This window comes from Haliotis cracherodii, unplaced genomic scaffold (assembly GCF_022045235.1).
Source record: "Haliotis cracherodii isolate W230 unplaced genomic scaffold, xgHalCrac1.p SCAF_3, whole genome shotgun sequence".
NCBI lineage: Eukaryota > Metazoa > Mollusca > Gastropoda > Lepetellida > Haliotidae > Haliotis > Haliotis cracherodii.
The window spans coordinates 74450710-74473209 of NW_027266286.1; the positions used below are offsets into that span (position 1 = coordinate 74450710).

At 40.2% G+C, this 22500-nt stretch overlaps 2 protein-coding genes and 2 non-coding genes across 5 annotated transcripts; 1 reads left to right on the forward strand and 3 right to left on the reverse strand.

Moving 5' to 3' along the window:
* Positions 1–9420: 9420 nt before the first annotated feature.
* LOC139475695 (uncharacterized protein F54H12.2-like) lies at positions 9421–10722 on the reverse strand. The gene has a single exon (XM_071258882.1). It carries the CDS (start codon positions 10720–10722, stop codon positions 9421–9423), a length of 1302 nt encoding a protein of 433 aa, XP_071114983.1.
* Positions 10723–14442: 3720 nt separating this feature from the next.
* Positions 14443–15697, reverse strand: LOC139473666 (uncharacterized). 2 transcript variants are annotated; one of them, XM_071256362.1, is made up of 2 exons: positions 15541–15697; positions 14443–15073 (listed from the first exon to the last, which is right to left on the reverse strand). In XM_071256362.1, the coding sequence occupies exons 1-2, from the start codon at positions 15672–15674 to the stop codon at positions 14443–14445; spliced, it is 765 nt and encodes a 254-aa protein (XP_071112463.1). In that variant the 5' UTR covers positions 15675–15697. The 2 variants fall into 2 exon arrangements, 1 of the variants encoding a protein (XP_071112463.1); XR_011653960.1 differs by lacking the exon at positions 15541–15697 and adding an exon at positions 15361–15521 and having other exon boundaries at positions 15005–15073.
* Positions 15698–21814: 6117 nt separating this feature from the next.
* Positions 21815–21898, forward strand: Trnal-cag (transfer RNA leucine (anticodon CAG)). The gene has a single exon. It is a non-coding gene; the product is annotated as a tRNA-Leu (tRNA).
* A 294-nt stretch (positions 21899–22192) lies between these two features.
* Positions 22193–22264, reverse strand: Trnac-gca (transfer RNA cysteine (anticodon GCA)). The gene has a single exon. It is a non-coding gene; the product is annotated as a tRNA-Cys (tRNA).
* Positions 22265–22500: the final 236 nt, after the last annotated feature.

The window sequence follows — 22500 nt, forward strand, 5'->3', positions numbered from 1 at the left end:
TCAAACGTCACCGATTCGGCATTGTTTCTCAATCCGCGAACATCACGACCATCCCATGCAGTCGGAATTAGCTGGCTGTGAATTAACGTTTCCATTTTGTTTTTGTGGATGCATAGTCAAAAGTTGGAATCGTGTCTAATTAGCTGCACACTTTATGTACTCTACAGACCCTCTCTGTCAAAAGTGGGATTGTCTGTGTCAGGTATGTTGCCACAGGTATTGGAGTGTGACTTCCTTGTGCCTTTGCTGATGACTATTTTATTCAAAAATCATATGGAGGGGGCACCCGTGAGTAGATAACTTTGGATAACCAGAGCACCACTTAGGTGGTGCTCTGACGTCATCAAGGTCACGTGACTGTCAGTGTCTCATTAATATGCAGAATAACTCATTAATATGCAAATGTATGCATGACGTTATAGGTCAATTAGGTTAATAAAGGGTCAACTGACCAGATGCAATCATGCAATTAATGACTTGACCATTCGTTAACCGTACAACACGGGATAGTAATGAATGTCCCTATATGGACATGTTACTACGACCGGGGTTGGGTTGGGTCTTGACTCACACGGAATGGAATGTCATTGTGAGACCATTTTGGCGCGAGAACATGTGGTGAACATTTGAACCTTTTTGCATTGAAGACATTTCTCTGTGCACATTCAGTGACGGGGCTATGTGTGGTAATATTTAAAAGCCCAGGAACAGGTTCATGTGGAAAGATCTCCCGATATTCAATTACGTTCATTAACGGTCAACTGATTGGATGCAATCATGCAATTAATTACTTGACCATTCGTTAAACGTAGAACAACACGTGTCTAAAAACAAGATGGTGAACGTTGCCATGAACGCTCAAGGGCGTCACGTGTCCTCGGTTTGTATCTCGCGCCTGACCTACAAGTCAGTTCTATGGGACCCCATTCCACATCTCAGGCTAAGTTGATCCATACCTGCAATAACTCATTCATAGTCCAATATAATCATGGTCAGAAAGGCTAATGAGAGGTCTGTTGTTCCAATGCACGAAGGAAATGTGTTAATGAGTCCTTCATTTAGTGAAAACGAAGCGTTGTAATGAGTGTCCCTATATGGAAGTGGCTACTACGAGGTTCAAATGTGATTCACGGGGAAAGGAATGTCATTGTTAGACATATGCCATTGATGCATGTATTTCGCGTAGTAATGACTGTCACATGTGGCAAAGAGGGGTGTGAGTTGAATTTCCATAGAAACCACATGTCCAGTTCTTAACTCTTCTAGTGTTACCTTTTATAAGTTCCTTTTTAACATTCAGTTTCCATGACAACTATATAAAACAATAAGGGTTAACAGTCTTGACTCCTAGCTAGAGGTCAGCTCGGAGAAATATAGAGTCGGTATCGCGAAACCCGTGTGTTGAAGACTGTAATGTATGCCAGTCTGGTCTAAGACGTTTTAATACTGTAAAATTCTATTCTTGTTCTTCTAAAAGATGTTTGAGTTCAAAATGTCGATTCAGTTTCCTATTTCAATGGAAAAAATACTCGTTTAACTCATACCCAGAATCATTTTCATCAGAAAAAATAGAGTGAAATAACGTCGTTTCAAGAAATTTTATACGATATCCTTTCACATGTCAACAATTTTCAATGAAAAAAAAAAAAATCATGTCTCACGTTTATTTCATTGAAAAAAACAATACAAGCGTGTTTCATTTTTAATGCATAAAACTCTTGTTCTTAAACAATCTGGTGCACAGAAACAGCTGTTTCAACGGGGCATGTTAGGAGTATTGGGTTGTAGCGGACATGCCTGTTGACTGAGCAAACAACTGTGTTGAATGGAAACAGCTGTGTCAACAGGAGTGGCGTTAGAAGTTAGGTGTAATTGGCTGAAGCGGGCACGCCTGTTTACTTACCAAACAAATCTCGTAAATGAAAACAGCTGTGTCAACAGGGGTGGCGTGTTAGGAGTTAGGTGTAATGGGTTGAAGCGGACACGCCTGTTGACTGAGCAAACAACTGTGTTGAACGAAAACAGCTGTGTCAACAGGGGCGTGTTAGGAATATTCGATTGTAACGGACACGCCTGTTGACTGAGCAAACAACTGTGTTGAACGGAAACAGCTGTGTCAACAGAGGCGTGTCAGGAATATTGGGTTGTAGCGGACACGCCTGTTTACTTACCAAACAACTCTGTTGAATGGAAACAGATGTGTCAACAGGAGGGACGGGTTTCCCTCTTGGGTGGGTCTGTGTCAAAAACATCCGTTTTGCATGGCTATCGTGAACCAGTTGACCAACACCTGTGTCAACAGGGGCATGTGCTGCTTCTCACGATAGCCATGCAAAATCATATAAAAAAGAAAGCCCAAATCTTTTTGCGATACAGTTGGTCTCCAATCCACCATTGGTATCATCACAGAGAGCTTTTTCACCATACCCCCCAAAAAATGGCCACGTCTCTCAAGCGTTAATCATCAGAAGTAGCTGATAACATGGAGGGGAATAAAATGTTCAAACCCAAAGTGACCATCGTTTCCCGACATGAACTGATGAAAAAGGTGAATGCAAACGGAATCCTACAAGAAAATTCCACAAGATGTAAAGTGAGTGATTTACCAAAGAATCTTTTGCTCGAGATCATCTCTCACGAATCCATCTGTGTCAAGGATGAAGACCTGTGGAAAGTTCTACTGTCTCCTGCAGTGAAGAAAGTAGGAAGCATGGACTTTGACGTCCTTCTGAATATGCAGTACTCGGAAGCCCTCGAAAATTCAACTCATTTGATCTTCGAGGGACAAGGTCGGTCTAAATCCAATCGAATGTTCAACCGAATAAAATTCTTCAAGTGTACTGAAGACGGAATGAATGAGGAGAATGGAGATGACGTGCTGCTGTGTCAGAGTCAGTCTTAGGTGAGTAATAATTTTAATCTAAATATTTTTACAGATTATTTACTGATAAGTAATTAGTTATATTGAAATACTTTTTCTTTCTTTCTCATCTGTCTACCTCTAATGCATATTTGTGTAAAGCATTTTTGTAATGTTACGTATGCATTTGTACATCATGCTTTTGACTTAATGATTCATATTATTTAACAGTTAAACTTAAAACAGATTCTTATTTTACCAATTCATTTGTAGAGTTTAATACCCAACAGAAATCAGATATAATCCTTCTTCTTTTTGTTGTTGTTGTTGATAAAACATCACTCGTTAAACATTTTACAAAGCAAGAAATAGAATACTCAAAGTGATTTCATGAAAATTTACTTTTTATGAAATGTAACAAAGTGATTTCTGATACAGACTATACTTTGCTTTGCGAGCGGCGCACAACTTTTGGGTACTAGCATTGCGATTCTTGGCTGTAGATGTTATAGTCTGTTTCTGCATGATGTATGCATTTGTAAGAGAAAAAAACTTGATTGAGTTTATTATCTTATCATGAGTCCAACGAATTCTCATTGTACATGTACAAATTCAATGTTCCCTTTGTTCCAGGATGTGTGCACCACAAATGGCGTCCCATTGAAGAACCATCGTAATGAAGAGACATCGTGATGTAGTTACCTTTACCTATGTGCTGTTTAATAAAGTCAGACATCGATCGATGTATTCTTATATTGTCTTTTTTTATCTCTTTTTACAAAACAGTTACGATTAATCTTAAGGTTTTTAAAAGGTGATCTAAGCATAGTGTTAGTTAACCCTTGTCATGATAAATTTCTATGACTCGAGATAAAGTTAGAATATTCTGAATTTAGCATGATTAGCTTTTTAAAACCTTAAGATTAATCGTTTGGTGTATTGTGTCCTCTGCCAGTGGTCAGGAAGATAACCCGATGATCAATTCAACGCAAGCTTCACCAAGTACATATTCGCTGGGGAGTCACGTGATCACCTTCTTTACAACGCTCAATGGGCATAGTAATATTTCCATATTTAGTTAGTGTACTATGTACACAGTTGTCGACGCATCTAACAGTAGATCATATTGCTTATATGGTAACAAGTGAGGTTTATTTTACAACAGTCCGAATGAGTTGGTATATGTGATACACATAACACCTTGTTTTGTCAGTGTCGCTGTTTTGTGAAATACTAACGTCCAGAGAGCCTCCTGAAATTGAGGTCACCACATGCCATTTATCGTGAGCCTGCTTATGAATGGTTAACCACTGCTCCACTCCGTTGTAGAAAGTTCACATATGGTATGAGTTACCATACACATGTCATGTGATACACGTGAATGGAGAGACAGAATTCACGTACCGCGTATTGAATTTTATCCAATAAATAATGGTCGGTAATTCCAATACAACTGAAACACCCCTCCCGTTTTTTGACAATGAAAACCCAAACTGCGGGCCTAGATGACTGTCCCGACACCGTTAGATGCCCACACCCAACTGTCTGACTGACATTGAATAACGCAAATATTTTAAACGAATAATTTGTCTAGTCATACGGTTCTAAACTAAACACGCTACGTGGGGTGTGTTCATTCTTAGATTTTTCACTTATAAGAAACTGGTGTAATTTTATCATATGCTATTCAATAAAGGCATGTTGAATACTAAGAATATCAGGATCTAATTTTGTAAAGGAACAATACTAATTATATGAAAAACACCAATTCGCCTGTGTGAAATTTACAACCATAATCTTTAACTCTGCAAAGTACGAATTTGTAAAATCATTGTGTAATATTTCATGACAGTTTAATCTTTAAACTGAACATGTAACCATTGTTTGCTAGATACATATTATAATACCGCGATAGCTAGCTAACGGAATGGTCGTTGCCTGATAACTTGGAAGTCAATTTGATAATTATTGGAGATTGATTGAGAGCATGTTCGTGTATGAGTATGTTTGATAAGTAAATATATTGCTTGGCAATCGAGTTGTTGACAGTTTAATTTAACTGACCGGTCGTAAAATCAGACTGTCAGACTTGCGACTTAACTAAATATTTACTGAATAAAATATGTTTAAATCATAACTTATGATATGGGTGGTATGATATGGGTTGTCCCAGAGAAGAGTGCTTAAACAATGATGAATGCTTACATCTTGTGTTTAACTTACCGACATTTATTGGAGGAACTATTCTGCTCACATACGCATTTCCCCAAGAGAACAATACCATACATTATTTTGACTGCTGGCTTAATGACATCCTGAGTCGATGTGAAGAGATCTGACAGCAATAAGTGACATATCATCGCCCTCATTTTGTGTATGTAAACAGAACAGCACAATATGAACTTAATAAGAATTGTTTGATGTCTATTTTTTTGTGAAATTTTACATCCTTATATCAACAAGTATTGCGGACTTTCACATAATATCGAGGATGTGTACGCTCATATGTCAACACCAAGATCGCATGGCAAATGATGTTTTTAAGTCAACCAGATAAACAAAATGGATTCTTTAATTTGCCCACAGTTCCTATTCTGTATTGCTGAGGGAGTGCTGAGTTCATATTTATGAAAGTGTTGTGTGAAAAAAATGTGACACATGGGAACCTGTCAGACACGTTTTTGTTTTGTTGGGTTTTTTTTTTTGGTGGAGGGGCAAGCACGATGTGGTTGTTTGGATGTGGTTTAAGCATAATAGGTATGCAACCCTGCTGTTGACATTCGTGGGGGCATACAATAGCCGCAACACCTGCTGCTGTTAATACAAGACGGGTCCAGACTCCAGGGCGTGATGCCTACGGCTCAATGTCCATATGTATGAATGTAGGTTTAATAAAATAACTTTCATCAAGTACAGCTTATTCAACACGGATGGTAAACAATGATTTTATATCACTGAACATTTTCTACAAAGAGTCCATATTTCTTTTCTTTCTAAAGTTACTTTACCGCATCTTGCGACGTCATCAGTGAATAAACAGTGTAGACTTAAACTTCTCCTTGTATATCACTGTCCATCCTTGGAAAATAGAAGACTGCATACATTTAACACGCAAATTGACATCGGGAACCATCTTAATCAAAGACAATGTAGTATGATGGTAAAGCATCTAACCCCTCAGTAACATGTCATTGATACAAAGTGATGGGATGTTTACTGCATTGTTTTACTGCAGAACAAACATGTCTTGGGATTTGAGTTTTACTGTAGAACTAAAAGACCTTGGGATTGAAGTTTGCAACTGCAATTAAGTCATGTGGAAGCAAATGTAGATTTCTTCTCCTGTTTCAGTCCCCATATTTGGAAATAGACTGCAACCATTGTGTAACGGAGTGTTCTCGAGGAAAGGGGATTTTTAAAAACAACACCGGAAAAAAATAATGAGATCTACATTTTATTTAACACAATGAAATTATACATTGAGAAACAAAATTGACGAAAAGCATCAAGAGGTTAACAATGTTGATCAAAAGTAAACATTAGTTTGTCATAAACTATCACAAACAATGTATTTCATGTTATGCATAATTTGTATCGACAACTTGTACATCATCTATATGGATATACATGTTCATGTGCATTAAAAAGCTTCTAACTTTCTCGATTTAGCGTTCCCGGGCACACCATCAACTGCTTTACGCTTGATAACTAAGGCTTTTACACGCTTTTCTTTTTTGTCTTCCTTTTGTCTGCTTTTCACGAAATGCTTTGGAACGTTTAATTGTCTTAAAAGTGTATGAAATTCCTGGTAACCCTCCGGATGCCGTCTGCTTTGAACACGGGGTGACGTGATGACATAGCGAATCAAGTCCACAATGTTTGAATTATGCAATACATCTCCATTGCTCATCACAACTTGTAAATGTTTATTCAAACTCAATTGCCCACTCAGAATGTTTTCTTTGACGAACAACCACAAAGCCATTAACCTCCCTATTGTCTTCGTAGAGGAAATGTCTCTGATTAACTGGTCAGGAACTTGAAGCATGAGCTTTCTTTCAGTTTGTCCCTCTGTAACAGGCAGTGATGTATCATTGTCAAGTCTATTAGAAATCGCTGTCTGAGGATCCTCCGCTGTCTGATTCACTGTCGTCTGTGGATTCTGTTCTTCTCGGTTGGTCATCAATCTTTGATACGTCTCCCTCGTCAGAAGAACCAAAGGTTTGCTCATGATGAACGTTATCTCCCGACTGTGCTGACGACGAGAGGTATGCTCGATAGGCTCTGATGCAAACCGGGAGAACAGAATGATGTGCGAGTATCAACTCACGTTTTTCACGTCGACTTACTGTCTTGCTGGCCAAGGATCGAATGCACTTCTTGTGACGCGACAGTCGAATTTTATCCTCATCCAATAAGTGTATATTCCCTCTTAAAATGTTGAATAACAGAGTGATAACACCCATAAACTGTTCACGCGATGCATGCGTCAGCAAAGCTTTTCTTTGCTTGGTGTTAGCTTGTTCCAGCATCAGTAGAAAAGTTAAATGTTTCTCCAGTAGTTCACTCATAATGGTGTTTACTGTTTGATTGTCTCGCTCTCAAATGAACAGGTGTATGCTTGCCAATAGTGTTTTATTGCATCCTCCCTCCCCCCAAAAAACCAACAGAGATTTCTTTTTTCTACCCTTCCTTGTTGACCTTGGGTTCTTCGCACACCATGTGGATATAGGTACAGCGAGGGGACAGTCTGAAGTGTTCCGTCATCGGGTCATCTTCTGGTATCCATCGGTGTACGCGAATTTTGCATTTGAAACAGTAGACTCTGTCGTTTTGTCCTGTGTATATAAATCCAGCCTCTGCCATGGATTTTGGAGACTGCTTCATCTGAAGAGGCCAGATAGCGAAGGATTTCAGTCTGTCGCTAAACTTTTCTCCGTACACATCTGTACTGCGCTCTATTATTTCTGCGCAGTCTGTAACTGAATCGACATCAAACCTCCCACATACATCCATCGTGTTTCGAGCCTTAGTTCTGTTCTGTTTGTGAGGTGAAAGCGAAATGAACCAAAAGGGTATAGCACATCTGTACTTCTTAGTCACACATCAACAATGTCATGCGCAATGGTTTGTTTTCTGTTGTTGTTGTTTTTTCCTTACTGTGGTAAGTACACCGTGCACACGTCACCTGGAAATATCCCCGTACGCAAACGTCCGTATTCCTCTTCTGCATAGGGCGACACATCCATAACGAGATACCCGTATTTTTTCCTACTCACAGCATCCTGGAAGGAATCCGAAAAATATTTCGCTTGACCCGGAAATATTTGTGATGCTAAAATTTTGTATTCATGTGCCGATCGTGGGTTGGACAACAGCACGAAGTAATGAGTGTTTAAAGACATGGTTCTGTTACACTCTCCTTTGGGATAGGCCGATTGCTGTATGTTTATGACGGAAATCCCGAGGTGGTGGGATAAAGTACTGTAGAGACGTAAGAATAACTGATTTTTACACACTTGCTCCATATAATCATCGACGACCAGCAAACAGTTCTTGTCAGACTCCAATGAATACGATTTTAGTTCATCTTCTGTTGGTAGAGAATCCCGAAATCGAATGTTGTTGTTGACAGATCTCTCTATGTCACTGTACACATCTTGCCAAACAGCGTAACAGTAAATAATGAGGTTTGGTGCTGGGTCGAACATGGTATTGACTTCTTTTAGCAGTTGTGCAACCCAAACTGTTTTACCGCTCGATGACCCGCCCACCACTGATATGGTAGTAGGGGTTTGAAAAGGCAACAGACATTTCAATTCTTCTTCCATGGTGATGATGTGTCTTGGTCACTCTTTACCATAGAACTGTTTTTGATAGACTACTCACATAGGTATTTATACACAACATGACACAATGAGGACTAAATCTGATGTTTTATTGACTTCTACCACAGCATATAGACATGAAACAAAGCATTTCACAAACTACATTCCCATGTCATATGATTATCTCGTACATGACTCATGAATATGGCGTGAACACGAATCTGTACAATATCTAAAATAGCGACAAACAAATGCGGAAACGTATTCATCGTTGATTAAATGATCATTTGTATCGAACTGCTGTACAATATCATCCATGCGTAAATTGGATTTGAATTTACATAACAGATAATACAATGTAAAAAATCCGCATGTATCAGAGTTTGAAGATTGTAATTGCTTTCTATTGCGAGTGTAAGAGGAGCTATTCTCAGACTTCAAATAGTGATCGAATACTTTATCCACGGGTCGTTCTGATAAAGAATCGAACATTTCTGCTTTATTCCCTTTGAAATACATGGCGATCCAGTGACGACCTTCTCTTGTGCTAGTCTCTGTGTTGACAATGAGTCCCACACCTCTGGCACGCTGGCCAGGTGTCAGAGTGGGCAAAGTATCTTTGGCAAAAACACCTATGACATGAGATTGTAAACTCGGGTCACACTGTATGGCGCACCAAAGCTGAGAGGCTTTCATATTGTCTCTGCTTTTTTCTTTTGAATGAATTGAAAGTTACTTGACAAACACGTTGCGAGCCTGGTCGATTTCGATGATGGAATTCCTCTGAGTCAAGACGACGCAACTCAGCGTCGTGGTGAGTGGCCATTTGAATTCAAGTTCGAGCCTCACACTTCCAGATTTCACCAGGTTCAGGTACTCCGAATCTGCACACATTTTATCAATGTCGAAGACGAACAAGGCATTCCCCAAGAGAAATTCACTTCTGGTGATAGCGTTTCCCTTGTTTTCCTTCCACAGACCCATGCCGTCTAGCATGTTAACGTAACAGGCGACATCATCTGCTTCGGTGGGTTGACCCGGAACACTGACCCCATCGATGTACAACGTCATCTTTTTAAGCATGGACGACTTAAAATTAAACGGGTTGCCTGTATAGCTGCCATTTAGACTCGAACTGTCCACCAATCCGACGACGTATCTGTTGGCCACGGGGTTAGAGACGTTGTCTATGCAGTGAGTCTGCTGCGTGGTGGGGATGCTGGTGACCTTGACCTCATTTTTTGTATACGGGTAGAGAGCGTTCGTCTTTTCGAACAGCGTGTTGTGAGCCAAGATCAGGGCGGGGTTGACTTTGACTTTGCACACCTGCAGGTAGGCATCCAAGATCTGAACTTTGAATTCGTGCTCGGTCACGCTGCTCATCAAGCAGAATTCAGGATTCGATCTGTACATCTTCAATGTCAGGTCCACCTCGTTCAGCAGGTACCGGTTCATGTCGAAGATATCTTCGTAGATGGGTCCCGACATGGTCAGTACTTTGCTGTCCGCTATGTAGGAGGCTCTCGATGACATTCCGCCGTTGATAGATCCAGTGACGTCGCTGCTCTCCAGGTCGGAGTTTTGTTCAGCTACGTCCTTGTAGAACAGCTGAGCTGTCAACTGAGTGGTCTTTGCCTCGGCTCCGTACTCCAACAGGGTCTTCATCATACTTTTGTAAGCGTAATGGTTGTTGGTGGAAGACACGAGCTGATTCTGCAGGTAGACCGTGACTTGAGAAAAGAGCGACTGCAAAAACAGGTTCACGGGGGCCACGTTTTCATCTTCTGCTAATGCTGTACCGTCCGTTTGTGTGACTTTGACATTGAGGTGCAGACGGGTGCGCTTCAGATCGACGTAGTCGCCTCCGGAATTGGACACGTGAAATTCCAAAGGTGTGGAATCGTTGATTTGGCTCAGAGGACGCACGTTGACGAAGTAATGTTTCTGAACGCTGGTTTGATAGGGAGGCAGAGTGAAGAGATTTAAGGTTTCGGGAACCAGTTCCTCGAATTCTTTGTCGTTCAACAGGGCCATGATTTAACTAAAGATGTCGTTTTCTTTCACTGGGGTACACTTGAGCACTTTAGCCGTCTTGGAAGGTGCGTTGATGTTGTCAGTTCGACGTATCTTCTTGGTTGTGACGCACTTAGCCCCCGCCTTGCGTTTTAAAGCCTTTTCTCTTTTGCCGTGTGCTTCTGCTCTCTCTACTTCGCTTTGGGATTCGGATGTCATTTGGAGAGTGACCTTAGTTGGAGGATCTGCCTTTTGTTGTTGTGTTGCCTGTCGATGAACTGGAATCACCATCCTTTGCATCTTCCCATTAACAAGTCTGGAGGATGACCTTGTCGCGTGTTTGTCAAAGTAATGTTTAAACTTGGCGTAGTCGGGGAAATACAATGGGCGCGAAGCATCCATGTTTACTCCACAAAAGGATAACGTCTTAAGTGAAGTGTGGCGTAGGTCTCTTCCGTTAAGAATGACGGTGTAGAGGTACTCCCCGACTTTAAATACAGCTCAATATTGTCGGTTTCTTTTAATTTGACACGAATGGTAAATTCACTACCAAACGTATAGGTAGGCCCCTGTCTCAGATCGATACGTCTCAATAAGGCCAGTTGAGTTTCCCCTACCAACGAGCTGTCACATAAGTTACATAACACGTTCACGTAGGGGTCACCACTGGGGATTTTTTTCGGATCCAGCTTTCCAAAATTGAGCTCGACTAAAGACACCACCCAGAATCCATCAAAGACTAACCTTTGATTTAATTTGACTCGAAAATGATAGGGTGAATTCTGAGGAAAGGAAGTTGTTTTGGAGTCTGAGCTTTTGAGAAAAATGTACTTTTCCATCATCAGAGGTCTTTCAGTTCGCTCTCTTCTACGTAGGAATCAAAGGAACTGGGCCACCCTAGCCAACGCACTAGAACATGGGTCTTGCCTTTCACCTTTTTTCTTTTCAGAATTTTGTCGACTTGCCACAGCACATCACCCTCTTTCTCGACCTTCTGTAGTTCGTTCGCGTAAAAGCTACCTATCAAGGGTTCGTCGTGGAAATCTTTCAGCTTGTACTGAGGGAACGTTTGCTTCTTGTAACGTCGAGCCACTTTAAACAGTTCTTCCGTCCACTTGAGATCGAGTTCCTTGGTGAAAGGTTTCCTGAGGTATGAGATGCGAACCAGGTCGCCCACTTTAAATAAGTATTTCTTGATGTTGGGTTTGACTTTTCTCAGAGGTTCCAGATAGAGGTGATCCCACACTTTCACTTCGTTGGTTTTATCGACATCTGCAGGAGAGAGATGAGGCAGAGACGAATGAAGGGTGTGATTATAATTGGATACTAAATCCGCCAGAACGTCCAGATAACGTTTGGTGTTATTGTGGGTCATGTATCTGGTGATCAGTGATTTCAGTGTTCTGTTAAAACGTTCAACGTAATTACTTTTGATGTTTTCGTTGCGAGCTATGGTGAGTTTTATCTTTTGTTTTTCTAAAAACGTCTTGAACGCCCCCTTAAATTCGCTTCCGCCATCTACTCTCACCTTCCCGGGACGTCGCTGTTCGAGGATGTGTTTGAAAGCTTTCAAGACGGTTTCGGGTTTCTTATTGTCTAACGGAAGGGCGAATGCAAAGCGGCTCAATATGTCGATGGCCACCAGCAAGTATCTCACACCATCGTTCCACTTCGTAAACCTAGACAGGTCGGCCAAATCCACGTCGAACATTTCGTCGATAGAATTCACTCTGACTTTCATTCGATTGAAACGGTATCTGACGGGTTTGTGTAAACTGTAAGCATCTTGATTGTTGACAAACCGTCTGACACTGCTCGCTGGAACTTCCAATTGACCTTTTAACACCTTTTTGAGTTTACTCGGACCCAAAAACGCGCCCGGATTTCTGGGAGTGAAATAATAATCTTCTAGTACTTTGTCAGAAGTTATCTCTCGAGAGCTCATCGTGTAATGATAGAATATCATGGATGATGTTTCGTTTTATATCATTGTTGTTGTGCGTCTGTGTGTGTCTGTTCGCAGGTACCAGGCCGAAGCTCGCAGGTATCACTGCATCACATAACCACATTGGTGATGCAGGCTTTTCCTCCTGCAGCTATAAACCCTGCCGCCATGGTATGACGGAAAACAATTGTTGAAAACGGCATTAAACCCTAACTCACTCACTCACTCGCTCATTATGTGTGACTGAAGATAAAATACAAACAAAATACAAATTTTCAACATTGATTTTTATTATCAAATCAATATCATAATTAAAATAAACAAACAAAACATTCATTCAATTAGTCCCAAGAAAAAACATTTCACATTCTTTTGTCTAACTTTAACATTTTCTCGACGCGTTCTTTCAATCCCTCCTTCCATTGAGACGTTTTAAATTGAGAGTCACGATAGTCCTTGCATCGATACGGGACCAAGTTAAAGTCCCTCACATCTCGAAAACTTGGGTCTTCTAGCAGCAGTTTTATCCAGCTCTCGTGCACCTCTCCATCGTCTACGTCGGATAATGCCGTGTTAAAGTATTTCTCCATCAGTTGTTGTTCAGACATATCGCAGGTGTGGCCCCATTCACCTTCTGCATCGAACATGCACCCGAAACACAATTCACGAGACAGTCGTTTGATCATCTTGGTGAGTTGAAGACAGTAGCATAAAGTCAACAAGTTTTCAACGAGTTTCATCTTCTCCGCCACGGCGACCTCGTCCGCGGAGAGTGCCCAGCAAGATTTTTTTATAATCACTCGCTTAGTGACGTTGAAATCGTCTCGAAACTTGCGCTTGGCGTTTTTCACGCATTCGTCACGATTTGGAAACCATTCGTGAGATTGGTGAATGACCGCCTCGTTTAGGGTGTGCGGCATTTTCATGACCTGCTTCCAGGAATAGAATGTAGATTTGTCTTTTCTTCCCACTCTGTTAAAAAGATAGTATGAAGAGGTTCAGAAATTGACAATATCATGTTATAGCTGAGCAGCAGCAGCATTAAGAAATTCTTTGTTCGCTGATTGTCTTGCATGCATCAGCTTCTCAAGAGTACTTATCATAAAGCTATACCTATTGTAGTGATTACTAATTAAAAATTAATTGAGTGAACTAAGAAAAAATGCACAAACCTTGCCGACATGGTACACTGTTTTTTACGAACACAACTTCTGTCTCTGAGGGTAGACGATGAAATGAGTGATATAGGCGTGATTTTGTGCATGTCACTATTTTAGTATTTAAAATTCACTGGTTGATAGGATTTTATGTTTATCACGTGTTAAAAAAATAACACCTATGATGATTGGATGTGGTTATGTTAATATTTAAATTTAAAACATCTCATTGGTTGATGACTAAGTGTATGTATGTAAGTGTAATTTGGTTACATTCCATTCAAACTCTCTCATGATGAATATAAAAACATTCTGTTTTCTTCTTTCACGATAACATCAACAAAGAAAAGACATACACGAATGAAAACACAAATGGATTTTATTTTAAAATTATATCATGAATCAATTTCTTGAATTATTACCATGAGAATTTGGACTATAAACATTAGTGACACTTGTGTCTTGGATTACAATAGATAATAAAAAATTGTTGTTTTTTTAGTGTGACATCACTGTCTTCTCCGAGAGGATTAAAGCAATCAGAGTTATATATCCCCTTCCTCATGAGCTAATCAGAATCATGTTTCTTGATGCAGAAACAGTAGTATGAGGTAAATGTGATAAAATCATCGTCACATTCTAAAAGTCTCTCATTTTCTCTCTCAGCTTCTGTTCTACTCGTTCTTTTCTACTCGAAGTAAAGAAATGAGTGTTAAAGTAGTGTTCCTTTTCATAGCATTTGGTGTTTAGGAGTGAAAATAAAAGTCTGGATGATGATGCCATTTGCTCTCTTGTCTTTTCGAGGATAAGCCTGTGAGACATTGTTGACAGTGCATCATCAAAATAACTATCAACCCTCTCATCAGCAGCCATCATCAGACACGGATGATGGACTTGAGATAAATGATCGACTTCACATCCGTAACAGTCTTTATTGCACAATTCATTAACTTTGCTCTGAAGTTCATCCACATAAACAGATGTCATCACAGATTCAAACACTGAACGAATGCGTTTCTTCAGGTTATGGTTTCTTTTGTGACACCACCGTTTTAAAATAACATCTTCTTGGCTGGTCACAGAGAAGGGTCCCCGGTGAAGCATAGTCTCTGCTGCTCCATTCACCTGATGTCTCAGCATTCTCTCTAGACATCGAGAACCGGTAAGACAAGCCGCAAGGTGACTTCTTTGGAGAATTCTTCCTTCCTTCAGCACTTCTCCTTGGCTTCCAGTCACCCTGAATCGATACCTCGTGAGATTTCCAATCATCCTGTAAGAGCAAAAAAAAAAAAAAAAAAGTGTGTTAATTATTAATATATATTTTTCCCCATCATGCAAATTTTAGATTATGTTATACAAGTTTTTGTTTTCTGACATATACATTTAGTTTCTAACATACAAGTTTTTAGTTTCTGTCATATAAGTTTTAGTTTCTGACAAGTTTGTTTTTTCATACAGAAGTTTACCAGCAATAAAAGGTTATTTATCTTTGATAAGATAAGTGAATTAAAGTTTCTTTTTACATCATTTGTGAAAAACATTTTGCATAAGAAATACCTTTTCACATATCAGGAACACAGGGACGAAGTTTCCATATGCTATATCATCCATGTTTGCTAGACACTTATTGTACTAATGAGAGGGAATTGTTTAGAATTTTTCTTGAAATGAACAGGTTACAAAAGGTTCTAAATAGGATTAAATCCATAGGGTCGAGATTCGATGCCACCTGCCAACAGGTATCGCTTGTCATCTTGAGGCGTTAAAGCCAATTTGGTCACTTTGTCTGTGTAGAGGGTGTTATGAATGGATCGAATTTGATGAAATGTTGACATGTTTTGTTGGTGTTTAAAAAGACAATCTTTAAACATCTGGTGACGGAGATGTTTTTTGACAAAAGCTTTCTGCACACCTTTAGCAGTGAGTTTCTCAACCCTTTCACCGGGAGTTTTGTCAAAAATAAAACTATAGTTTTTGGGACGAAGTCCGACAAACTCTCTGATGGTTTTGCCACCCACTTCATCTTTCATCAAACCGATGGCCTTGTGTCTTTCCATGGAATGAAGTGGGTGGTCTACGGGATAGTTTGAGGTATCAAAGAGGTGGGTGTTAGCTAACATAAAGTCTTGAGGATCGGGGACAGGAGTACCCACGGGGGACCAGATTTGATAAAACAAGCTATCCGTGTCTGTCATGAGGACCCTGACATTGTCACTATCGTATTCCTTCAACATGACATTGTAGTGAAAGTCATAAAGAAGTCTTTTTGCGTGTTCCAAAATGGTGAAGCCCACGGCGACGGGTTGGTTCAAAGTCACAGACACCTTATCCATGCTCACCACGACCAAATTTTCCGAAAAGATGTTGACACTTTTGAAATTGGGTTTTGATGAAAACCTTCGCAGTCTTTCCTCGGTCGCAATTAATTCAATTTGTTTGTAATTTCTTACATTTTGTAACTGTTTCCCATACACGGCATTTGAGAGCAGTTTAAACAAATCTTTCGAAAAGTCATCCGTGGCTTCTTTTCGTTTCTGAGTGTTAAAGTCAATGTAGGGCTTCATCCATTTGGTCTGAGTAAATTTCAAAACTTTGTGTACTTTTTTCAGTTTCAAACCCAATTGTAAATATTGCTGCAAAGTAGCAAAGTAAATGATATAATTTTCTTTGTCTTTCAATGTGCCAAAAAGTTTGGTTCCCGTGGCTTTCATCCCTTTGATACCAAGCTCTGCGAGCAATTCCCTATGATAGGGAGACATATCTTCACAGAGAATGCTTTCTTTGGTGGGAGCGAGGGGCAGCGACTGATGGACAGAATGAAGGTGACGTTGATATTCCAAATCACATTCTAAAATGTACCCCACCTCACCTTCAGGGTCGAGTTGCAACCAATCTATAGCATCTATTTGTGTTTCGTCTACCCATTCAAAATGACCTTGAGGTAAAGGACAACTCATGGCTGCACCATACAAATTGTTAATGTCAAAGTACATCAGGTGAGATTCGGGTTTGGACGGGTCGAAATCGGACATGTGTTTGTTATTGGCTTGAGCGTGGCGATGATTGATACTCGCCACGCCTCCTCTCACTGCGTTTGAGACAAAGTTGTACATATCGGGATCGATCATAAGATCTAAGCTCACCCCCGTCATCAAAAGACAAGCATCCATGGCCATCCCCGGGAGAGTAAAGTACTGACACGGGTCCAATCTGTAGTAGCTCAGACACATGTCACGGAATGCTTCGAACACATCGGTCAAAATCAAAGTGTCTACGGCAACGTACAATTCCATGAACTGTCTCACCGATGTAATTTTGAAAGTCTCCCAAATGTGACGGGCGAAGGCATAGTCTTGTTCAGAAATGGTGTCTTCCGATAAGGAAGAATAAAAGTCTTCACGACTCGGAAATTCTGTTCGATCTAATTTTTCAAAACTGTCCACATATTCATAAAAGTAGGGTAACTTTCGAGTCAGCAAATCCACATGTTCGGGAAAGTTCTTTGCCAAACAGACAAATTGTTCTTGGCCTTTGCTTCTCAAATTATTGGCCAAATTTTGTAAGCTGGTGTTTAAAAATTTGAAACTGTCCAAGAAACGAAGTTGATCTATTTGAAACATGATGAAGTGTTCCGAATTTTGACCTATGCACGTCAACTTTCGATCGCCAAACAGTTCTGCTGCTTGAAGAATCAAATGATTGTCATACCTCGAAGCATTGTGACAAATGACATTGACAAATTTGGCTTCGTTGTAGTTGACGTTGCAGTAATTGTGACACAGACCCCTGACTCGACCTGTCAAATGATCGTGATCGATATGTTGATCTTTCTGGTGTACTTTCTCCCCGCAAAGATAGCAATGGGTTTCTGAAGCTAAAGTCAACCTTTCCTCATCTGTTAATTTCATGGGCACAGGATGATTTAAAATGTCCATGATTTGATCGTAATCCTCCAAAAGGTGTGTCATGAAATGCTCTGAGGCCCGTTCCCCGCTAAAGGTTCTCAATGGAAATGTGTACATGTCGGGTTCTCGACATACAATTTGGTAACTGTAACCACAGGGAATGTGCTCATGGACGTGGTGACTTCTCCTCTCCGATGTCTCATTATGTTCTAAAGGTGACAACACAGATTCAAAATCGCAGTAGATCACAAAGGGGACTTTGACTGTTTTGGTATAGTGACCCAATCCAAACCTTCTAAAGGCTTTGTTTGGTTCAGGCATTTTAATTCGTTGAGCTTTGTGATAACAGTAAGGGGTGTGCTTTTGTAATCTATCATCAGATGTAAACGTCCACAAACATTTTCGACAAATGTATTTGCTGTGACAGTCTCCAGTTTTTCTGATCAAAGCTGGCAAACTGGAGATCAGAACATAATGAGACAGTGGGGGTTCGTCTTCCTCCTCTACTTCTTGAGTTAACAGGAGGAGATCGATGTGACGATCTTTGGGTACTTCGGAAGTTACTGAACTGATTCGTAAAGGAAAGATGACATGCTGTTGATTATCATCTTCGTCAAAACCATAGACATTGATACTTACATTGTTTGTTTTTTCAAATTTTGAAATGTGACTCATGCTCATAGGAAATTCACACCCTTTCAAATCTAACTGGTGTAGTTTGTCCTTGTAGTGATTCACTTGTTCTCCGACCAGATCAGACTGAACGGGGAACAGATGAGCCAAAATGCAATAGGCAAAACAGAGGTCATCGTCCACGTTTTTAATGTTTAACAGAGAGCGCTTGTTCTCTAGCGAAGGAGGGAGGGGGAGATATGAGCTTCCGCGAAAGGGTTGAAATTTTACCACAGATAATTTCACGCTCAACACAGTTTCAAAGTTTAAGTTTGAACTATCTCCTTCATAATTGTCCATCAGTTTCATGATTGTGTTTGCGGCTTCGGTGTACAACGCATCCAAATCATCAGCTTGGGTGGCTGGAGACATTTTGGTTCGAAAGTAAGGTTCAGTAAATGAATTCAGACCGTCCGAGTTTGTTTTGCTGAATCTAAATTGAGTACAAAGTCCCCACTTGATACTATGTTTTGTTTCAATTTCTGTTTTCAAGTGATGAATCATGTCAGGTTGAATTTTCACAAAATAATAGTAGGGATCATTTCCCTCTTGGCCCTGAGGAATAAAATCAAATTCCCTGACATTTCCATTTATTGCTTGTCTGGAACATGACTGTTGATTATCTACATTAGTTTTCCTACGTTTAGCTGCAGCCCCGCCACCACTTTGTTGATTTGAATGGGTTTGTCTCCTGTGTTTGCCAAGAGCTTTTACTGAAGGAAAAGTCTTTGAACATGTATGACAAGTAAAAGTAAAAGTAGAAGTAGATGGTTGTGGATCTTTGTGTTGACTTTTCATGTGTCTTTGTAATATATCACTACGCAAGAATGAAGTGGAACATATTTCACAATCAAAATGTCTGGTAGATGGACCACAATTTCTTTGATGTCTAATGAGGGAACGTTTATGACCATAAGTTTTTTGACAAAACTCGCAGGTATAAACAGGTGTTGTAAAAGGAGAAGACATTTTTAAAAAAAATAAAGTCTAGCAAACAATGTGCTTGGAACACTTCTATTTTCTGAAATAAATAAATAGATAATAAATAGAATAGTTTGTCTTTCAGACTATTAAAGTCAACATGACAATTTAAAGGAGTTTGAAGTGTTCTTCATAATCACAACTATGATAGATCTTGGGACAAAATTTACACTGTTTTAAAATTGATGCAAGGATGTAATACATGTGATATACTGAAATTATAATTATTATTAGAAGATCTTTTTAATATAATTGTTTATGAAATTTGAAACATAAAACTCTTACCTTTTGTACGAAGAATAATTCTATCCAATTTGAGAAACAAACTCCTGAGTCACCTTTTGGTAGGTAGAAAAATAAAATGGCACAGATAGGCACAATGTTCATTTATAAACCAAGAGAGACGGAATGTGAGGTTTAGATGACAGCTCTGCTATTTATAGGGCAAAATTGACACATATTCAACACCCCCTGTTGTGTTGACGCAGGTGTTTTCATTTGTGAGACCTGTTTGTTCAGTCAACAGGCGTGTCCGCTACAACCCAATATTCCTAACACGCCTCTGTTGACACAGCTGTTTTCGTTCAACACAGTTGTTTGCTCAGTCAACAGGCGTGTCCGCTTCAACCCATTACACCTAACTCCTAACACGCCACCCCTGTTGACACAGCTGTTTTCATTTACGAGATTTGTTTGGTAAGTAAACAGGCGTGCCCGCTTCAGCCAATTACACCTAACTTCTAACGCCACTCCTGTTGACACAGCTGTTTCCATTCAACACAGTTGTTTGCTCAGTCAACAGGCATGTCCGCTACAACCCAATACTCCTAACATGCCCCGTTGAAACAGCTGTTTCTGTGCACCAGATTGTTTAAGAACAAGAGTTTTATGCATTAAAAATGAAACACGCTTGTATTGTTTTTTTCAATGAAATAAACGTGAGACATGATTTTTTTTTTTTTCATTGAAAATTGTTGACATGTGAAAGGATATCGTATAAAATTTCTTGAAACGACGTTATTTCACTCTATTTTTTCTGATGAAAATGATTCTGGGTATGAGTTAAACGAGTATTTTTTCCATTGAAATAGGAAACTGAATCGACATTTTGAACTCAAACATCTTTTAGAAGAACAAGAATAGAATTTTACAGTATTAAAACGTCTTAGACCAGACTGGCATACATTACAGTCTTCAACACACGGGTTTCGCGATACCGACTCTATATTTCTCCGAGCTGACCTCTAGCTAGGAGTCAAGACTGTTAACCCTTATTGTTTTATATAGTTGTCATGGAAACTGAATGTTAAAAAGGAACTTATAAAAGGTAACACTAGAAGAGTTAAGAACTGGACATGTGGTTTCTATGGAAATTCAACTCACACCCCTCTTTGCCACATGTGACAGTCATTACTACGCGAAATACATGCATCAATGGCATATGTCTAACAATGACATTCCTTTCCCCGTGAATCACATTTGAACCTCGTAGTAGCCACTTCCATATAGGGACACTCATTACAACGCTTCGTTTTCACTAAATGAAGGACTCATTAACACATTTCCTTCGTGCATTGGAACAACAGACCTCTCATTAGCCTTTCTGACCATGATTATATTGGACTATGAATGAGTTATTGCAGGTATGGATCAACTTAGCCTGAGATGTGGAATGGGGTCCCATAGAACTGACTTGTAGGTCAGGCGCGAGATACAAACCGAGGACACGTGACGCCCTTGAGCGTTCATGGCAACGTCCACCATCTTGTTTTTAGACACGTGTTGTTCTACGTTTAACGAATGGTCAAGTAATTAATTGCATGATTGCATCCAATCAGTTGACCGTTAATGAACGTAATTGAATATCGGGAGATCTTTCCACATGAACCTGTTCCTGGGCTTTTAAATATTACCACACATAGCCCCGTCACTGAATGTGCACAGAGAAATGTCTTCAATGCAAAAAGGTTCAAATGTTCACCACATGTTCTCGCGCCAAAATGGTCTCACAATGACATTCCATTCCGTGTGAGTCAAGACCCAACCCAACCCCGGTCGTAGTAACATGTCCATATAGGGACATTCATTACTATCCCGTGTTGTACGGTTAACGAATGGTCAAGTCATTAATTGCATGATTGCATCTGGTCAGTTGACCCTTTATTAACCTAATTGACCTATAACGTCATGCATACATTTGCATATTAATGAGTTATTCTGCATATTAATGAGACACTGACAGTCACGTGACCTTGATGACGTCAGAGCACCACCTAAGTGGTGCTCTGGTTATCCAAAGTTATCTACTCCCGTGATTGAACCGGGGACCTCTCGATCTGCAGTCGAATGCTCTACCACGGAGCTATACCCCCGACACATATGTTACTATGATAAATACAGTTGATATCTCTCTCACTGCTATACTGTATAGACGTGCGTACAGTTTGCCAGCAGTCAGGATGGCCGAGCGGTCTAAGGCGCTGCGTTCAGGTCGCAGTCGGGTTCTCCCGGCGTGGGTTCGAATCCCACTTCTGACAACTGTTTTGTCCCTCTTTCAAACGTCACCGATTCGGCATTGTTTCTCAATCCGCGAACATCACGACCATCCCATGCAGTCGGAATTAGCTGGCTGTGAATTAACGTTTCCATTTTGTTTTTGTGGATGCATAGTCAAAAGTTGGAATCGTGTCTAATTAGCTGCACACTTTATGTACTCTACAGACCCTCTCTGTCAAAAGTGGGATTGTCTGTGTCAGGTATGTTGCCACAGGTATTGGAGTGTGACTTCCTTGTGCCTTTGCTGATGACTATTTTATCCAAAAATCATATGGAGGGGGCACCCGGGATCGAACCGGGGACCTCTCGATCTGCAGTCGAATGCTCTACCACTGAGCTATACCCCCGACACATATGTTACTAGGATAAATACATGTACTAAGAATACACTGATCGCATACAACACCAGCCAAATATTGGGGCTCCAACCTTTTTAATCGTCCTATTTCTTACTGGCACATGGAGGTCTGGTACAGTCAGCTGTCGTTGACTTAAATACAATGAACCTTTCACGGTACATTCTTTGAAGTATATATGTGCAGTGTGTCCGCTTTTTGAGAGGTCCAAACTGAGTTATTACCTA

What these genes read in the sequence shown, in the direction of transcription:
- LOC139475695 (XM_071258882.1), bottom strand. Translation starts at nt 10,722, where the DNA reads ATGGCCCTGTTGAACGACAAAGAATTCGAGGAACTGGTTCCCGAAACC.
- LOC139473666 (XM_071256362.1), bottom strand. Translation starts at nt 15,674, where the DNA reads ATGTTTAAAGATTGTCTTTTTAAACACCAACAAAACATGTCAACATTT. An exon ending in CAAGATGACAAGCGATACCT is followed by an intron (nt 15,074 to 15,540) that starts GTTGGCAGGTGG and finishes TTGCTCTTACAG; the next exon opens with GATGATTGGAAATCTCACGA.